Source organism: Corvus kubaryi, unplaced genomic scaffold, assembly GCF_017639235.1.
Source record: "Corvus kubaryi isolate FWS band 111438036 unplaced genomic scaffold, C.kubaryi_AGA036_p1.0 37396, whole genome shotgun sequence".
Classification (NCBI taxonomy): Eukaryota; Metazoa; Chordata; class Aves; order Passeriformes; family Corvidae; genus Corvus; species Corvus kubaryi.
In genome coordinates this window covers 19,114,571-19,135,242 of record NW_024581135.1, presented here as the reverse complement: position 1 = coordinate 19,135,242, position 20,672 = coordinate 19,114,571, and the positions used below count along the sequence as shown (strand labels likewise).

The 20,672-nt window shown below is 37.9% G+C and overlaps 1 protein-coding gene across 4 annotated transcripts in view; it reads left to right on the top strand.

The window, feature by feature from the left end:
* STK39 (serine/threonine kinase 39) overlaps positions 1-20,672 on the top strand; it is an 88,560-nt gene that overhangs the window by 9,879 nt on the left and 58,009 nt on the right. For 3 of the 4 annotated variants that reach the window (XM_042040754.1, XM_042040753.1, XM_042040752.1), the window contains exons 2-6: positions 10,007-10,119; positions 15,081-15,189; positions 16,514-16,655; positions 18,836-18,891; positions 20,518-20,627. In XM_042040754.1, the coding sequence (XP_041896688.1) occupies positions 10,007-10,119; positions 15,081-15,189; positions 16,514-16,655; positions 18,836-18,891; positions 20,518-20,627 (530 nt within the window). Of the gene's footprint in view, positions 1-10,006; positions 10,120-10,932; positions 11,054-15,080; positions 15,190-16,513; positions 16,656-18,835; positions 18,892-20,517; positions 20,628-20,672 lie in introns of those variants that run through there. The other variant, XM_042040755.1, reaches the window with a different exon arrangement.

Sequence of the window (20,672 nt, the reverse complement as noted above, 5' to 3'; positions counted from 1 at the left end):
CAAATCTTCTATTTGCCCTGTTTGTGTCAGGGAGTTCTGTGGAGTTCTGATGGTATCCTGGTTGGGTAACTTTTGGTTCCACAGCGAATACCAGATACCAAGTTCTTCTCCCATGTTCTGCAGAGACATTTGCAGTGTGGGTTTTGCCTTCCAGATGCGAAGAATAACGTTTTCTATATTGATGACGAAACAATGGGGAGAATGAAATTATCAGAATCCATGTTTCTTCTCATGTGACGATGAATGGATAATAACATGGCAGATAAAATCCATAAATTCTTAAATCAAGTTGTATCCTTCACTCTTTTTCATGCTTTTTTTGGGAAAATGCAGAATGAGTATGGATTTGTTGGATACATTCATGTGGAGTACTGTACATCCACATATGTCCTTATCACATGGCAGCCCCAACACAGTGTGTACATCAGGAGCTGCCTCCTGCCCACAGCGTGCTGGGCAGGTGGGCGTGCAGCACAGCTGTGCCACAGGAGCAGTGGCAGCGTCGGGGAAAGAGCCTGCTGCAAGGTCTTGGGATGCTACTTTTTGTTTCTTGTTCCCTAACAAATTTGAAGTGTGAGTGAAGTTGGATTCTCTTTCATTTTGAAGGAAGCCAGAGTGGATCTGGTTACAAACCAACTCTTTTGTAAAAAAAAAAAAAAAAAAAAAGTTATTCCACAATTTCTCCAAATTTCTCCAGTTTTTCCATAACTGGAGAAGGCCTCGTGTGCCTCAGAGCTCTTCTTCCTCTCCTCTGTCTTCTGAGCTAGTTTGATAGCTAGGTTTTTTTCATTATGCCCAAAGAAAAATATTCCTTCAAATCTCTTCAAATAATGAACTGTTACATGTCATGTTACTAGTTTTTCAATGGCACATGTATCTTCTAGTTCTTAAGTCTGGTGAATTCACAAGTTACCTTTAAATGCTGATATGAAAGTGAAGGCATTTTAGGTATTCATTAGGTGAGTACCGCTAAACACCCTCTTTGTTGTCTGATGTGATACATGCTATTTCTTGGTGGTATTGTATTCCCAATTCCTGCTCTGCAACTTCTGTAAATTAGAGTAAAATTAATATTGAATCAATACTGAATATAAGAGTTTATTTTGCCCTTATACATAACACATTTCTCTTTTTTTGCTTCTTAATATAGCAGCTCATATGGAAGATAATGTGATTGAAAGGAGAGATCATTCCAGGTATAGAACTTAACTTTTCACTGCTCAGTTCAGTTTCATACCCTTTCGTTCTTCAAGCTCTTAAAATGCTATCCTTTATGTTACTTCATAATCCCAACTTTGGAAATGTGATAGTGAAAGGACTGTGAGCAGACTAGGTGTATAAAGTGGCTGTAAGATAACTTAAGCGGATCTGAAAGCCGTGGAAGTTGTGAGGAAAGCGTAAGTTCTGCAAACTAGAGCAGAGATACTTTATTTGATGCCCATTAATATATTGTATGTTTTAAGTAGCATATTTTATGAAAGATTCAACATTTTTTGGGATCAGAACGAAATGTTTTTAGCTAATTTACTTGTTTGGTTTAGGTTCAGCTGAATTTATTAAGTTGTCTCTGTGTGTTGGTTGTTCCCCCCCATACCCTTCTTTTTTAGCATATGTAAGCAGAATAATTTTGCGGTGTAAGAGACGCAAACTCTGCACCAGAGAATAAGATCTATTTTCTCCAGAGAGTCTGATAATCAAGCAACAGAGAGGCTCTTTCAGGGATCCTTAGCCGAATGATGATGGCACTAAAATGTAATTACAATTTAAGCTTTATTTTCTTAACAAGATATTATGTTTACTATAACACAGAAGTTATGATCAGAATGGCACAGGATTTCTACAAACAGAATGAGTTTAAAACAATTTATAAGTAGCATAATACAGAATTTATAGTATGACAACTTAAGATTTCTAATTGCCTTGATCCTAACTTACAGTTTCTTATCAATTGAATAATATGGAATTTATAATACAACTTAACTTATTATTTCTATTCACCTGGACCGTCTGCAGATTGGGTCGAAACCCAATACACTGTTTGCTGTATCAATATAACAATCATAATCTGGACTGGAAGATTATATGAAAGATATGAGTCAGTCCTCAGAGGTAGCAGATGATGATGGAAGCATCTCTGGCCACAAGGGTCATGGGTCTCACTGTCCACCGGCAGCTTGAGTCCAAGTTCCCTACTCAGGACTTGTAAGTGCTTGATGTTATGGGCAGTTCTGGTATTCCATATGCTGTTGTGCTTCCCAGTGACGAGTTTGTCACCAGCACTGGGACCTGGGATATTCAGTGCCAGTAAGGAAGGGAGTAATTGCCGTCATGCCCAGAAATCTTGAAGCTGTTAGGGAGAAGAAGAAGAAATCTGTTTGGTTTGTCTACTTGGTTCACAGAACCTTCAGGGCCTGAGAATAAGGGGGAAAGGAATGAATATGTGACCCGTTCAGTCACAGAGAATACCTGCTTGCCTTGTAAAGTGGCGTTAGTTATGCTAAGCACATTACAAGGGGTCAGGAGCAGGGCCTGCGGTCACAGCAGTCTTATCCTGACATTTCCACAAGGCAAATTCCAGTTCTGATAACTCCAAAGTCTGAAATAGTGGTGATTGTGGATGTTTTTATATAGACATTTTTCGCCTATAAATAACACTTCTTATGAAGATAATTGAGATGTGGAGCAGAGCAAAAGCTATTTAATCTTGAGTGATGTTTTTAATAGGGGGTTTCCCTAGACAGTTCCCTTTCAACTTTATTTAGATGACTCATCTATTTTAAAGAACAACTCAGGGAGAAAATAACACCTATTGAAAATGGACTGCTTTTGTTTAGGTTTTCCTTACCAGCTGTGATGCTGACATTTCCATGGTGTGGGTTGCTTATGAATGGGAAGATGCTCTCATACCAGATCTGGAAACATCCAGGCTCCCTGGGAGCTCTATGACTAGGATGTAAGAACACTCAAGGCCATAAAGTACTTAGTTAAAAGTTAATTTTTGTGATGACATACACAGATGAGCATTAAGCTGCCTGGATTTTTGGTGTCACTCCACTTTTCCTTGCAACAAGTCTACATCTTTCAGTGTAAAGAATGGATGTGTGACTGGAGTATAGGCAGTTTTGTATTCAGAGACAGGCAAAAGGAGAGGCATTGTGGATGCACTTCTAAAAGTCGACACTCAACTTTATTGGCACACTATTATACCCAAAAGATGTGAATTCCTTTGTTGGTATCTTCTTAAAAAAAGAGAAGGAATGTGTTTTTATTAGGTGTTTTATTATTTTTATGATTGATAGGGATAAAATTTTTCCAATGTTGAAACGCTCTGCACTAAATACAGTATAGTGGATAGGAGAACTGGTAAAGGAGCTGGGATACTAAATGTCTTACTACTGTAGCTTCAAAGGCAAGACAGTGCAGTATGTGACATGACTGTATAGGGTAGCAGGATGTGTTTCTCTTGTAGTGAGGCATGGTGTTACTTCTACTGAACTTCAACAGAAAGTGTTGCCTCGAGCCAGCACTAATTTATTGTTTCTCCCATATTCTTAACAAATGCAGCAGCTTTATTTTTGGTGGTTCATTTATTTTACTTTATTAATAGAGTTGTACTAATTAAAGCCTCTGTGACAAAAAAATATCTCAGACTGGGGTTTAACATCAGCACTTGCCAGTCTCTGTTAGGAGAGCTGGTGAGGGAGCAGAGGGAGGGCAGTTGTGAGGTGGAAGGGCGTAGTGGGCACGGTCTCTATTTTTTTTATCCTCACTTTCTAACTGTGTGCTTATTGACAGGTTTACTTGAATGCCCCAAACACAGTTAATGGTTATCCTTGGACTTTTCAGTCTGATCTTCGTGTGTTGATGACATTGTATCAAGCTGACAAGTGCTGAGCTCTGTATGGCTCTAGGCAGAAGTCTCCTTAACAAGAAAGTGTCTCAAAGCAAAAAGCCATCGCTTAGTCTGATATTTCATTTTGAAGCTGAACACAGTCACTATTAAATAAACGTATATCAGATCTAAATATATCTGGTTTCACTTTCTAGCCACATTTCTTAAATACCTTTGTCAGTGAGAGTAGAACTCTTAAAATTCTTTTAACCATGGCTGGTGGTGATAGCTGATTATTCTTCAGATAAGAGAGATGTTTCAGAAGAGATCCTGCAATATGGTGTGTCTGGGCCCTCTGATGGAGGGAAGTAAGACTTTTATTTTCCAGATCAATGATAGAGCTTCTCTACGTTCTTGTACAGTTTCAATTTGTCTTATTTCCTGAATAATTAGTTTGTGATTGACACTTATTTGCTGTACTCTGATGCTAGAACCCTCTGTGTTCAGGAAAGTAGTTTTATTCCCATGTTCTTTTGGCAGAAAATTTTATTCTGTTTAGCAGATTTGACAGGGAGCTATAACATAGCAAACCTCAAAATACTTTCTATAATTTACCTAGGCAAAACATCTGTTATAACCAGTTCTTTTACTATTTTAGTGAGGAAATAAAGAGAATAGCTCAAAAAGCTAGGTCATTCCCTGCTGTGGCTGTTTTTCCTGCATGTGGGGGTTTATTGCTGATTGTGAATCCCCCTGCCTTTTTCCTTCTGTATGGAGAATGTGATACCTGGTTAATGCTGAAGCTTGCTGTGTCTTAGCACAGATTGTCTTAATGCTTGCATAGAATTTTTCTATAGTGTATAATCATTTTGACATCGACGTTTAGGCTATTTATGACTTCACTGCAATCACAGAAATATCTGTATAGCGTATTTGGAGAGGTTTTTCTGGATTGTTTATGCAATGGGCTTTTAAAAAGTAGTATGGGATAAGCTGGATCTCAGACTTTGTGAAAGGTAATTTCCCACAAAAAGGTGAATACAGCAGTTGAGTAACCCACTGGTTCTGTAGCTGTAATAGTGATGTTTTTAAATGTCCAACTGCAAAACAAATTCAATGAGGAATTAAAGAGATTAATTGTTGAATGTTGAAAATGCAGAAGTAGCGCTTCTACTTGTGGGCATAGATTTCATGTAGCACTTAGTGTATTTTAAGTGAATTATGTCATAATTGCTAGGATAAGCAAAGTAGTATCCAAGTGAGCTATAAGGAGAGAGATTTGAACCCAGCATGAATTAAGAACACAGGAATTGTTAGTAAATTGTATTTATATGATTATCGTGAGGTTCTTAAGAACTCAAGTATTTGTCATGTGAAGATGTAAAGGGAAATAATGACTCATTTTCTGTGAGGAAGCTAAGTTTCAGAAGGATTTAGAGGTCAGTATGGAGGTGTAAATGAGCTTTACTCAGCTGATTTTTAACTTATTTTTCATCAGTGGAAGTAATATGAAAGAAAGTGAGTAATACTGAAAGTTGTCTAGAGTATTGGGGGGTAAAAGCTAGAAACGGAAAGGAATTAAATATTATTTGTTCTCTCTTTGTTAACCAAAAGTATTGCTTTTTCGCCAACAGAATTCATTCTTTCGAAACTGAAGACTCTAGTTTGGCCCAGTGCTGCTATGGAGTATTCTGAAGGGCTGATTTAGTGATCTGGAAATACACGACACAATATGGCATGCAATGTACACCGCATACAGCACAGCTTTCCAAGCTTGTGTATAAGCACAGGTGCTTTTTATGTTACATAAAAACACTCCACATGTATTCATGAGTAGAAGCCTAATCTAGATTTGTGCACAAATGCATTGTGCTCCATGTAAAAGGAATCCTGCAGTTACACGGTATAGGAGTTACATTTAAGAATTACCTAGGAGACTCTTATTCAGAAATAGGATGTTGCGGGAGATTAAATAGAAATACTTCCATTGCTGCTTCATCCATTTTCATAGATTTTTTTTATGTTCACTGCTGGCTTTTTACAGATAGCTACAATTTAGTCTTGGATTGAAGACTGGTTTTAAATTTGTGTCCACTAATCAGCTACATTTAATAGGACGTTTCTGTATGTTGGGGTAACAGAAGAAATATATAAAAATGCAGGTGGTATAGGTTGGTATGTAAAACTTTATAGATTCTGAGATAAGATATTTAGTCTTCTCCAATTGCCCCTGCTGTCTAACCCTTCATATACCTAGTTGACAAGAAAACCTACCATTATCAACAAGTTTCATCCTCCTCTTCAGAAGTTAGAATCACTGTGGTATTGGGGAAGGTCTCTTTTGTTAGAGTGACCTAAACTGCAGAAATCTTTAAAAGAGGTTTGTGCTGAAATACTGTAGAGACTAACGCTGAGCAACTAAAGACAAGACTTGGTAAATCATTATGGTCTATTGAGGTTACCGACTTTTGTTTTTAAGGAGAAGAAAAAAATTGAAAAGAAATGTTTGTGATTTATTTAAAATACAGTTACTGTGCCGTGGTAAGTGGAAAGTGTCAGACCTTTATAAGTAATGGGATAAATGAAGTGTCACATCCTTGTATGAAGGATGTGGGCATGTGCAGGTGGTATAGTCCAACCATCTCACCTCACCATCTGTCTTTTTGAGACTTGACTAGTGGAGAGTAGTTAAAACTAGAATGTTTATATCACTTGTTGATCACAGTTTTTCAAATATCCTTATTCTCTTCACCAAGTCAGGTTCTGCAAGGGTCAAATTCACATTAAAAATAAAGGAGAGAGATAAAAATGCCTTTATGTCAAGTTTAGAACAAGTTGAAGGAACTTGTTCAGATAAGCTTAAATCCCAGATGAGTATTTGTGGGGTTTTTATATGCTCTCTGTGAAGTATGTGCAAAGTGGAATGCAGAAAAAAACCCGCTTTTAGGTTACATTCTTTCAGAAGAGGTGAAGTGTGGCCATATGTAATAGCTCATGAGTAGGTTTCTATTGTGTGAACTCAGATAGTTAAAAGCAATTCTAATGGCTTTATTGCACTGATGATGGGATAGTAGGGAGTGCATGGTCTGTAGCATGAAGGGACAGGTTGGCTGTCAGGGCATGCTTACACTAGAGAGGATGGCAGCAAAAACACCAGAACAAGACGAAACTCTGACCTATTATCAGTTGTGAAATGGGAGTAGTAGGCATCTTGATGTGGTCTGAAATTGCATTATTTCACTGCTAACTTTTGATATTGGTAAAGAGAACTTGTCTGTAACAGAATGACTTTTCCAGTAGTGGGGAAACCCCATCATTCTTACAAAGCTGGGGTTTTTTTTGAGTCTGACCATGGGTAATCCTTTTGTTTAGTTCTTCTGCAGGACACAACTGGATGTAAAGGCTTCATGGTTTATCCAGCCTGAGCTTTCATTATAGTGTATCAATTTCCCAAACAGAGACTGGGTGTCAAACTGTACTTTGGTTATGGTGTAGTTAGTATTCTCTGCTTTGAGGGTTTTGGAAGACTCATAAGGTACAATGTATCTGAAGAAGCCCTACCTTCTGACAAGGAATGGTTGACTGTAATCTATTCTATGCAATCATTTTCTGTGATCCTAATTTGTTTTGCTAAGTGGTTGTCTGTGACAATTTAGTTTCACTGTATGATAGTGCATTACTTCTGTAGTCTGTTAGCTCTTGACTGAAATGCTTATCTGGGTAGTCTGGTTTCTAATAGCTGCTCCTCTGGAACACTTCATGCTTCTACTTGTTTAGTTGATGAGACAAAAGGAGTCATCTGACCAGATGTGAAAGCTTCAGGTTTTCCTTACCTTTATCCTTGGTGGTTCACCTTGTGAGCCAGAGAACATCTTTAAGAGGAAGGAGGCATACAGCTACTTAGTGTCTGTCTCCTCCTTCAGTACATGAGACTGCTTTTCCACACAGGTTTTATATGTATGTAGGTCCAACCGAGAATGAAGACTGCACAAGTTCACTTTACTCTCAAACTAGAGTGTATTGTGTATTAGAGTATTAAATAAGCAGGAGAAAGAAGAAACGAGGTATGTTGGTGTCAGTCTAAACCTAGAAAGCTTTCTTTATTGTCAGCGCATCTTAGTAATGTGGTGAAGAACATGCCATTGTAAGTCATCTCTGTCTGAGAAGAAAACACAGAAAAATGTGCTTTTTTTTTTGTAATTTAATTTTTCCAAAATGTTTTGAAGTGTTACTTGCTGTCATATAACTTGAGGAAGCAGTCAAGATTTTATCCTGGCATTGGGTGAATAATTTCTCTGTGTGCTTGTTCTGTTTGTCTTTTTTGTGACCTTTGTCTACAAATGTATTTTAAAGCAAGGATCTTGGTTGTTTTCTACAAGTAGATAAAACTACTGGCATAGATGAAAAAGATACATAAGAAAGATCTTGGTTTTTTTTCCTGTAGACTTAATAGCTAAAAATATTATTTCTCTTGTTTCAATGTACATCTGTGTAGTCAAAAGTAATGAGAGGATTTGTGTCTCGATGTCTACTGAATGATGAATTCATTAAAGTGATGTAGATGAGTCTTACCTTAGCTGAATTGTGCTGACTCAGTGGTTTCTTCCTTGGGATGTCTAATTTAATTTTTAAAATCTCTTAAGTCTTTTATTACCTACATTATTGGAATTTTTAAAGGCTTTGTTCTGTAAGCAGACAGAACAGGACATGTCAATATTTGTCTGTGACCACATCCTGCAGAAACATGACTAGTTAGTCCTGTTGATATTTTTTTTTTTGAGAGACTTTTTTTTTTTAAAGATGAGCTCAGAATTTAGACGTGAAATTCATGCACAGTTAAAAAGCTTTGTGATTTGAGTGAAAACATCATGTGAACCAACAATACATGAAAATAGCTAAGCAAATAGCAATTAAAACATGTGCAATAACTTTCAGTCATGAGGTATTGTTGGTGCTGTTTTCAGATGTGCTGAGGGGAAAGCTCTCAATTGTTCTTAAGTCAGCTGGTAACTGAATCCACGTTTGTAGAGCTTGACAATAAAAGGCTTTTTGTTCACAATTTGTATTCATCTAAGATGTGCCAAATAAATAGAACATAGGTTATAAGCAGGCCAATATAACATGTTGCTCAAATGACTTACTAGAAGTCCATAATTTATATTGAAATATTTAGAATTACAGGTAGAAGCCTGTTGGGAGCTTTTAGATTTCTGCATGCATGAGCACAATGCAATTATTTGAGGAAGCACACATTGCTGCATTTGACATGGCAGCAAGATGTGCAACTTGAGCTAAACTTCTTCTGGATATTACTTGCAATCATTTCATTAATTTAGTGAGGCAATACTGACTGGGGCAATGCCAGTGGGTGCTTGATAAAAGAAGCAACAATGCCTTTTACTCCTGTGGTTCACAAATAAAGCGTACTAGAGAAAATTATTCTATTCCTTTACCACAAATTTGTTCAGTTCCCATGGGCTTTGTTATCAGTGTATTTGTGTGACCATATGTGATTTGCATGCCAAGTAAGCATGAGCGACTTCCTCTGCTGGGCCATTCACTAACCTGCATCTTCTCACTGGTGGTGTGATACTTGTGCTCTTCACAAGAATCAGCATGCTCTTCGTAGGGTGTTACTCTAGCCATGATGAATGAGCAGGAACACTGGTGGAACTGTAGAAGATTTGGCACGTACAGTTTACTGATTTTTTTCTGTTCATTGGATAGGGGAACAAAAAGCCTGGTTAAACAGGGACTGACCTGAAAGAACAGAAAGAAATAATATTGGATAAAGCACAGTACCCACCTCTCCGTGTAACACTTTAAATTGTATCAATCATGCAGGTCATGTTCTTGATTAAAACAGGTGTATCCAAAGACGGAAGTGTAATGGTTCCCAAACTATGAAATGCGTTGAGGTGGTGGTTATGTCTTGATACGTAAGTTGTTGACTTTGGAATTTTTTATGGAGGATGGAAAAGAAACTTTCAGGTTTTTCTTTTCCATCTGACTAGTGTGGAAGGTGTCTTGCTAGTGGAAAGATATGCATGTGGGGAAAGCACTGAAAAAGGATAAGCAGCAGATTTGAAGTTCTTTGTCAGTATGGGCTTCTTACGCTGGTCGCTGGTTTAGCTCCTATTACATTAAGACTGTTCCTTTTCTGCCCTTTTTCAGGTAGCGGTGCTACAGCAGTCGTCCAGGCAGCGCTGTGCAAACCCAGGCAAGAACGTGTAGCAATAAAGAGGATCAACTTAGAAAAATGCCAAACCAGTATGGATGAATTACTTGTAAGTAAATCAGGGGGCAGTATGTTACATGGAAACTTACCTTCTGCTTTGACTTTGTTTTTTGCTTGGTCCAAGAGTGAGGTTAGAATTTTATGTAGGATGTGACAGAAGGATTTGGAAATGATCTGAAAGACTTACACCGTTCCCTAAAGATACAATTTTCTAATGTATATTTTCTAAGGTCAAAAAAATGAGATGTGCAAACTTGAATCTTGGGATAATCAACTTGGGATAACAGTGGGAAGATCCTAAACTCTTGTTTTCTGGAAGCTCAATTTATAAGAAATTACTGTCTGGTTGTCTGTCTTTTTTTAATACTGAGGAAAGATATATTTTCCTTTGGTTAAACACTGATTAAAAATATGAAGGTAAAATTTAGTAGGTCTCCTTAAAATATCTAAAGCACCAAAACATGTTGGATCATTTCGTAATGATAACTTTTAAGGAGAAAAGGAGGAATGGCTACACTGCCATCTACACAAGGAAACTTTTGTTAAAGCTAATAACACACATTCATCCGATAGGCCATAACAAGAATGTTTGAAGAATGTTACTTGTTTGGGCCACTGATCAGAGAAGAAAGGGACCTGTAAGAGGCCATTTGTAAAGGAACCACAGGAGTTTTTCCTCTGCACTGGTTATGGCAATCCAGACAAAGTCACAAAGAACTGTTAAACCCCAAAACCTATTGCTTTCTAATGCTCCTAGTTAGATGCTTATGAGACTAATGCGTGTTTATATATAGGCAGCATAACAAGATTTGAAGGACACAAAACCATTCTAAAAGTGAGAACACTTTCTTCTGTTCCACAGGTTATACTACTGCCTAGAGACTGTGGGCTTTTTCTAATGCAGAAATTCCTGCCTCTGAAGGAAATGATCTCCTCAGCAGGGAATTGCCAGTGCAAAAGCTATCTTGAATTTGATACAGAGGGTATGGTCCGTCCAGTTTCTTCAGATAAAATGGCTTTTTTACAGTGGAGGACCCAAAATGCTCTTCCCCTGGTGATTGATGGCATTCGCCTTCAGTTTATGTGACAGCTTGTATGTGACATTGTTGTGCTTTTTACGAGGACTGTGGTAGTGGAAGTTACTTCTGAGGTAGTGAGGATTCTGTCAACTGAAAACTCAAAAGATAAATTCTGAACTGTCTTTAAAAGAGAAGGTGAGATGGTGCATGATGTATTAACAGCTACAGTCCCCAAAGAACATTTCTATAAAAAGATAAATACTAATAATTGTAACATAAAATGGTCAAAATTGGATCTTTTTGGTTAGAATTTGATCTTATACTGGGAATTAAGAATTAAAATGTTACAAGCGAACAAGCAAAGCCAGACAAAACTGCCAAAAATCTGCAAGAGAAATTCATGCGGTCTGGAGAAATGATTGCAGTTAATTACCAGCTTGTAAAAAGTTACCTTCCCAAGTGCTTGAGTGTCTTTACTGTTGACATGTCTCCACTGTCTGTCAAACGAGGCAGTAGGTCTTGAATTTTTGGTCCTATATTGCTTTCTTTTGGTACAAAGACAACTGTCCATATCATCTTTTTTATTTTTTAGCGTAAGTCAATTTCTGCTTTTCTGTGCTCAGATTTTTTGTTTCTTTTGTTGACCTGTTTTGATCTGAACATGAAATCTGGTTTTCCTGGTTCCTGATTAGGAGACCTAAAGAAGCGCATACACATATGTGCATGCATTATACATACATAATTAACTTTTTTCTGTGAGGCTCAGTATACTTATGACTCAGTTCTATTAGAGAAACTTTAAAATTTTGCTTGAAAAATAGAGACTTTTTCTGGAAAAAGGCGTAATTGACCTTCAAAACTCTTGTTACAACTGTACTAACATTTTCATTTCAGTTGATAGTACTTAGAATGTTCTTGCATTTTTGGCAGAATTTGAGTCTAAAAATTTTGAGTCTAATCAGTTTTTAATCACTTATTTTTCTGATGAAGCAGTTTTTATTGGCACAGGGATGTTCTAAAACTCTCTGAACATGTTGGTTTTTAAAAGGCTGGTGCTGAGTGCTTATGAATACTGTGCACAGGCGCCCTTCTTAAATTCTCAGCTGTGTGGCCTTCAGAGAAGTGGAAATGCATCAAGCCTGGTGCCCATGTAAGCATACCTAGGATTTGGGCCAGTGTCAATTAAAATAGAAAGGCAGTGTGGGAGGGAGTTTAAATATTACTGAGGTTACACAAACTGCCAAACTCCTGAAATTCGATACTCTGTTTCCTGCAATGTCCTGTGTTCTCACTATTGTAACCTAAGTGTAACTTAACCCCTTGAGCCAAGGAAGAAGTCCAGTCCTTAGTACTGTCCTGACTGGGTATCTTCCCCATTCCTTTACCTCCAGTGTTCTAAAACAATCAAAAACTCAAGACTACAATCTAAAGAATGTTCTGTAGAATGGCTGTTTGATTGAACAGATTTTCTGGGCTGTTTGCGTTTCTGCTCTGGGTTGCCCTTGGCGGCAGGATCTCTGGAGGAGCCCTTGGCCCGTGAGGGGCCGTACCCAGGTGGAGGAGGCCTTGGGGAGGCACCCGCAGGGCGGTGGCACCTGCCTGGTCACCGGGAGCTGGGCCCGGCCTGGGTGCTGCGGCTGAGCATGGGAAGGAGCTGTCTCGCAGTTGCTTATTAACTGTGTCACCCACCTGCCCTTAGGCTGAAAGACATTTTTATGCCGCTGCTCAGTGAAACTGGATCAGGAATAACCTGGCTGAAAGAGGTTAGCTTTTAACCTGAGCATTTTTCCTGGTGCAGCACACAGATGCCTGTGCTTGTGCAAGCCAGGGAGAAGAGAGAGATGAGGAAGAGACTTACATTGCTGTTACTTTGCTGCTGTTGAATGTCTATGGTGACATGAATGTGAAGAAGGCTCCAGCATGTTCTCCTGGATGTTCCGCTGCAAGCTGTTTCCCTGGAAATGTATTTTAAGTGAATGCTTTTCTCTCTCATCTGTGCATATCACGGGCCACAGGCAAATAACAGAAGTCTGTGGAGGCTTACTCTTCTATTTGTGATAGGAGCTTTCTAGAACTGCAAGTCTGAAATTAATTCTTTCCTGACTAAAATTTCATCCCTTATCTCTCATGAGATACTTTCTGTTTGTTTATTTTTGTTTTGCAAAGACTCTTTGGAAAAAAAAGTCATGAAAGCTGAGACACAAGGTGCCTTTGGCCATGGTTACTGTGGTAGCTCAGTTGTTGCCCATGAGTTGATGCAGGGAGGTAAAATATTCAAAGCACTTTACAGTTAAAGATAGTGAATCTTATCTCAGTCAATTAGTTATATTTCTGCATTATTAATGTCTGAGAAAAATACATGAGGTGCATTTTTGCCCAGTGGTGTCAGGTGGACTTTTTGAGTCACTGTTGTATTACCAGCATAGAAAAATAATAAAACAGTGTAAGAAATTAAATAGTAACCAGGAGTGGGAGAGTTACAGTTAAGGTTTGGAATGGGAGGCTGAATTAAGAACCTGAGGTGGTAATTTGTCTTATGTTTAAGATGACGTGTCTTCTGGGATAGGGAAATGTGCCCCACGTGTCTGTCTTCTGTTTTCCACCTACTGTCTTCTGGGGGATGAGGGGGACCTGTCTCAAAAATTGCTCTTAATATTCAGGCTCATTGACTTATTATCCAGGCATTCTTCTTTCTGTAGTTCAGGGTTCAGAAGTTGTCTGAGGAGGACAACTTTGGACAACAGAACAAGCTGAAATGTGTGTCAGAGTACAGCCTGACTTCAATACCAACAAGCACCATGAGATTAAATCCCAGTCTTTAATACATATAATTAACTTTTTATTAGAAATCAGCTGTGATTTTCAGTGCATTGCAAATAACAAAAAACCTCTTTCAAATCATTGCTAAAATGAGGTTGAAAGTTGAAAATGGCATTTGTGGCAGCTTTAATTAACCTAAGCGGGATCTGCTTGGTGCCTAACTTGCCCAAGTGCTGTTGAGTCAGAGAGAAACACAGTCCATCTCAAAGCAGTTTCTTTTCAGGGAGGGAGGAGAGGAGGAAGAGTTGTTTTTACCTGGAGTGGCTTCTGCACTGGCTCACCCTCCAGGAGCATGTCCTCTAGCACCGGGGATGGATTGGGCCTCTTCTTCAGGGAGAAGTATGGTTGTGGCAGCTTAAGTTGGTCTGAGGCCAAACCCTCTGGTACAGAAGAGGCCTCATGCTTCTATGTAAAGGATTGGCAGAAGAATGAGAGCGGCTGGAAAGGTGTTGCAGAGCAATTATGTGAAAGAGTGAATACAAAAAGGACTCTGCTTGAATTAACAGATACAAGGCAGTCATTCTTAATGTGTACAGCTGTGGCATGTCATAGATGGTGTTACTTGGTAGTGCCACGTTGTGCATCTGTTGGTGACTGTGTGTTCCTCTAGTCAATTGTTTCCTATGACTTTTGGTCTGTAATACTGCTTTTTCTCCACTTCTGTTTGATTGCGTGGCTCTGTGTCCACCTGTCCATCTCACAGTAGCTGAGCCACAGGTGCTGTGTCCTTTGTCCGACAGCTTCCTTCCTCCTTTCCTACCTGTTCCCATGGTACTTCTCATATCCCCTTTCAACAGAAAATGCAGTAGATTTTGATCTTGCCTTGCATTTTGTTGTCCAGTCTGTACCCACACTGTCAGCTCTTGGACACTACTCATTCTTCATTGCTTACTGTGAATTTGAGACTTTAACAGTCAGTAATTTCTTTGCTGTTCTCAGAAGAAAAGTGGTGTAGCTATGCCTGAATCTCCTGGCCAAACTTCCCTCGTGTTCTTAGCAATAATGCTTTTTCTTGCATGCAGATCTTTAGGTAAATTAAAATGTTTTAATGCCTTGGTGCATACTCTGTACATACTTTAGTTCTGTTACAGTATTTCACTTTGGAAATTAAACTTTATATTAGCAAAACTGATAGCTGGCTCTGTTGTGTTGGGCTTTGTATTTCTTACAGAAAGAAATTCAAGCAATGAGTCAGTGCAATCACCCTAATGTGGTGACCTATTACACATCTTTTGTGGTGAAGGATGAACTTTGGCTCGTTATGAAGCTATTAAGCGGGGGTAAGTTACTGGTTTTACTTGTTTAGATGCAAGGCAATTGTAGGATTTTTTCCCTAATGTATTACCTTTGAGTTCATTGATCTAAACTAACTAATGAGAAGGGGTAGACACTACATAGGATGAATCTCGAGATGTAGGCATGTTAAGCAGGAATGTGCAACTTTACAAAGTTTGTATATCTGTATTCATAGGACAGGCTAAGAATTACTGAAATACAGTAGTTACATAAACAGAATTAAATTTTCATTCAGAATCAGTATATCAAAATTCTCTATTAAGGCTCTATAGGGAAAACTGATTGGAATTAAGTCAATTCTGTCAATCTGATATTTTATGGAGTTTCTCTAGGATCCCCTGTATTTTTATAAAAATGCATATATTTCTGATTTCATAATGAGTATTACTCATTCCTTATTCAAGCAGGATTCATCCTGGGCCAAGTATTACACGTATTGCATCCTTTTTATTGCTTAAGCTAACCAAACACTCATTGCATTTTTTTATGATGATGGTTAATGGTATAAAATTCTTATTTAGTTCTGGAAGAGGGAAAAAGGGGGCTGAGCTTAATGTGCTTGTAGTTTAGAAAAGAGAGGCTCCAAAATAAGGTGTGATGGTCCTGGTTGTTACACGATGTTGTTCAAGATTAGTCTTGATGGCAGCAGGCTGCTTCACTATGATGCTGGAAAACAAGGATGGGAAGTGCTCGTAACACTTGTGTCGCATTTGGTTGAATTGGTCAGTTCAAGCAATAGTGAGCCCAGAGCATGAGAGAAACTAGTGATTCATGACAGAAATGTACTGTGAGCTGTTGAATAATGCCTGGATAAAAACAAAATGCTTCCATTAAATGCCTTGAAATGTATAATAACTGAAGTTCAATGTCAAACTGTGCGTCACTGGGAATGTTATCATTTGTTTGCATTTGTGTCCTTCCAAACCTGCAGCTGCGTGTTTACATCGTGAACACATGAACCGTAATCTAAACTGGATAATAAACCAAGATCTTTGCAGTACATATCTGTTCAAATATGGGGTACTCCTGAATTTTTAATAAGTGGTTGCTTGGCAAGCTGTTAGCAGATCTTTCTAATGGATCATTAAGTGTTTCAGTATTTTTGACAAAAAGCAGTGCTCTGTATCTCGTTTGGATGGGTTAGTGGTGTGCTTTATTCTAAGAGCTAGTTACATGAAGCATTTACACATACATGCAAAGATTTAAATTGCAGTAGTGTAGAAAGGATGAAGAAATACAGCTTTCTAAAGAATCTGATGTGATAATGCTTTGTATATACTTCTTTTCTTTCCTGGATCTGTAATACAGGTTCAATGCTTGATATAATAAAGTATATTGTCAACAGAGGAGAGCACAAAAATGGTGTGCTTGAAGAACCCATAATAGCAACAATTCTTAAAGAAGTTTTGGAGGGCTTAGACTATCTACACAGGAATGGGCAAATTCACAGGTAGGAGCATATACATAGTGAAAAGCATTTTCAAAACTGCCTGTAGCTTGTTGATTCTGGTCAGCTGCAGTGGCTTGGCTAAGCAAGTTGTATTGCCTCTTTCACATACCGTAAGTGTAATCAGGAATTATCAAGTGCTTGAGCAGATGCTGTAATCTTGGTTGCAGTTTGTCACTAATATTTACTATTTGCCTGGGTCTTTATCCTATCTCTCTTTTCTAGTTTGGATAGATTTGTGCTGTGATAAGCATGCCAGAACTGTGGTCTGTAGTCCTGTTCCTGCTGGTGCTCCAGCTACCTAATCCGCTTCTAGTTTATGGGATATGTTTTGTGACTTGGTTATTGTGTTGCACAGTAAACCTGTAATCTTGGGTGCTTGGGGACTCCTGTCAAAATGCGAAATGATTTTTTTTCCTGGTAGTCAGTAAATATCTATCACAACTCTACAGACCTTTTTTTATGGCCACATGTGGAGCTGGGATTGGTACTGTGGAACTGCATCTTAGTGTATATGCATCTAATGATTGCTGTCTTCTGTATATTCTCTCTCCACTGACTTCCTCCATGTAAATTGTGCAGATCCCTTGGGGTGGTCTGTACATATCTACTGTAGGAACCCAGAGGTTGTTCCCACTGTTTCATTGTTGGAAGTGTGTTCTGACCTTCCTATTAATTTTATTGAGGTGAATTTTTCTTCTAAGGAATGTGCCTGCAGTGGATTCTCTGTTTCAAGCTGTTTCAAGCTCTGTTTCTTTTATCCTAAAACCAGGTTTGCTGCAGATAGGACTCTCAGAATGGAGGTGGTACAGATGTAGCACAGTAACTGTTTTTTATGTGTACTTCTTATATCTCATAAACGAGCTGTCACTGATGTAAAGCAAGAGCTGTTTCCTCCTTTTGCAGAGAGAAAATTGAGATAAATGGATAAATAAAGTACAGTTATTTTGACTTCTGGTCTGGAATTCCAAAGATCTGCCTCAGATCTTAATTCACAGTATTCTGTTAAGATGATATTGTTGTGAAGGGCACATTCATGAGATTTTAAGGATAACAGGACTCTTTGAGGTCAGATTTGTGAATTCCCCTTGTCTATTCTTAAAGTACCTTAAGATAAAAAGAGAGATCTGTATGATACATCTGAGATTTCTCCTTTTTTAAACTGGGCAGAAGTCCAGTTGAAGTTGAAAACTGTGCCTTCAACTTCCTATGTACATTATGGGTGAATGCTGTGGTACAGTTCACGGAATACTGTGTCAGGTGGCATTTGTTAGTTGGAGATGTTTTCAGAATTATTCAGGGATCTTGTTCTGTTGTTTCAGTACATTCTTTTTTATATGCTTATATATATATGTATCTTGTATTTATATATGAGGAAACAGGTTATGTTACCTTTCAGTAGTAATGTAAATTCAATAAAACTTGGAAAGATTAATTTTCTCAAGTCTTGTTATGATAGATTCTGTATGACAGTATTAAAATGTGCATTAAGAATGGGGTACATGTTTCTATTAAAAAAAAACCAAACAAACCAAACCAAAACAACCACAAAGTTTTCTTCTGAACATTACATGTGAAGAGTGTGTTAAATGGATATTGTTAACTCTTAAGCACATACTAAATTTTGAACACATTCAATGCCAAGTAACATTTCATCACTATACCCTATAGCAAAATATGGCTGCGATTCCTGAGCTTTAACAGCTTAATTGGGTAGAAATGTACAGTGCATTTACCTTTCTTGAAGATAGGTCTCTTCTCTGAAGAGATCAAAGAGGAGAATTTTTTTTCAACTTTCTTCTTTATTAGTGGTGCACTTGGATGTGAAAAAGCATTACTTCTTCGTTTAAAGCTCTGGAAGCTTTCAGTTTGTGAGAATATATTTGTAAAAGGTGGTAAAACAGACTTTGGACCTAAATACCTATTTTCTTAAAAACTATCCCTGAATTCTGCTCATTTTATGCTAAAGCTGAATTCTGGTCTTTTTATACCTGAAAATTTGTGAGTTTGAGTTCTGCATTCTGTTTTAATGTTATTCAGTTATATTTTGCGCTTCAGCTTCCTTTTTCTGGTTTAAATCTGAATATGCTGTCTTTTGAAACTATTCAAGTGTACAGTATTTATTTGTTTGCATAAAATGTGCAGTATGCACTTTCATGCTAACCCCTGTTTGTACATTGTAGAGATTTGAAGGCTGGCAACATTCTTCTGGGTGAGGATGGCTCTGTACAAATAGCAGGTAATGTTGGTGGTAATGGATAAATAAAAGAAAAAGGTAATTGCAAGCTGGACCAACTGATATCAAAGGCAGAAGTTTTTCTGTTGGCTTTTAACTATTCCTTTTGGGGTGCTGTAGCCACAAGTTACCCAGTTTCAGATTTCAGGATTCTTGATTAATGATACTTGACTCAGAAATTATTCAGTATTTCTCTGTGTCCCATCAAATATATAAGGGAACTTTCTGATGTCCTCTTAGTGTTTCCATGTGATCCACCCATGAACTTTAAACAGCTTGCAAATAGTAGAAACTGATATTTCTGTTGATTTCATTTTTTTTTCTGCAAGTAGTTGTAATAGTTCTTGGGGATCCAACAATCTGTGTATACTGTCCTTCATAAGGACTTTGACTATAAGTTAACTGGTCACTGAGATGCATGAGATATATCTCGCTGGGAATTATTTTTGGCATATCTGCCATTTGTCTGGCAGTGCTGTCTGTTGGATGCAGTTTAGCATCTTCAGTGTCCTCTGAGTGCCTTAATGTGCTTCTTGAGCTGTAGTCTGTAAGAATAAGATTATTTGGCCTCCTAAGAGCAAGGCTCATATCCCATCTCTCAGAATGGTATCAGATTATCTGGAAAACAGAGGGAGCAGATGGTGATACCTGCCTGTTCCCCCAGCACAGTGCCAGGCCTTCCACAGTCTATAGTGGGTGACAGAGCACTGAAAGCCCTTGCTAATAAAAATGACTGTAGACAGAACTTGTAATTTTTGTATAAATGATGCTTTCAAAGTACCATGTAAACATGTATTTTAAGGGCTTTAATATGCCAGTGTCAAATAATGATAAAACTACATTTTTCTGTAGTTACTGGAGGGCTTTTTTTTTCAGCCTTAAAATCAGGTAACAATAGGAAAGCAGTAGGAAATAAATTGAAGTCTATAGTAAACTACTCTGTATCAATATAACTGGATTGTAAATAGTACAGTTGAAAATACATAAAGCTCCATTAAAAATTGACAGTATTTCTGCATACATTGGGAACCTGCTTTTTCTTCCACTTACACACCTACCTCTCCCCTACAGCCATCGCTGATGTAGTAATGAGTTACCAGAACACTGAGCTTTTTTTTTCCCCCCTTCTATTTTAGAATTTGGAAAAAGCTATTCATGTCCTGATCTACTATTAAATACATATTATTGATGACTTTGCTGATTGTCTTTGATTTGTCAAATTCCTGTAAGAATTTAAATTACATACTATGTTCCCTCTTGTTCAAATCATGTTCATATTTAGTTGCTATGCAGAAGAAGCTCCTTGTGTTTGAAGAACAGCAGATACAAACCTTGGCACAAAGTGCATATTTGAAAACCTTAAGTGACAGATGTACTGGAGTCCTTTGCAACCTTATTCAGGAAGGCACATACTGAGAGGTTAAACTCGAGGATGTTTTTGTGAGGTGATAAAACTATACCATCTATTCCATAGGATTTCATGAACAGTTTGTTGTGCAGCAAAGGTCAGCTCTACAATGGAGAGTTTCTATAAGTATACCTTTAGGAGCTGACTTAATTTCTAAAATGTAAAACTTTTGCTTTGTTATTGGTAGTTTAACAGATTTCAACTTTCCTCCTCTTTCCCAGATTTTGGTGTTAGTGCATTTTTAGCAACTGGAGGTGATGTTACTCGTAACAAAGTAAGAAAAACATTTGTTGGTACTCCCTGTTGGATGGCACCTGAAGTAATGGAGCAGGTATTTCTAATGCCAATAAAAAATTTAAAACATTTTGTCTTTTAA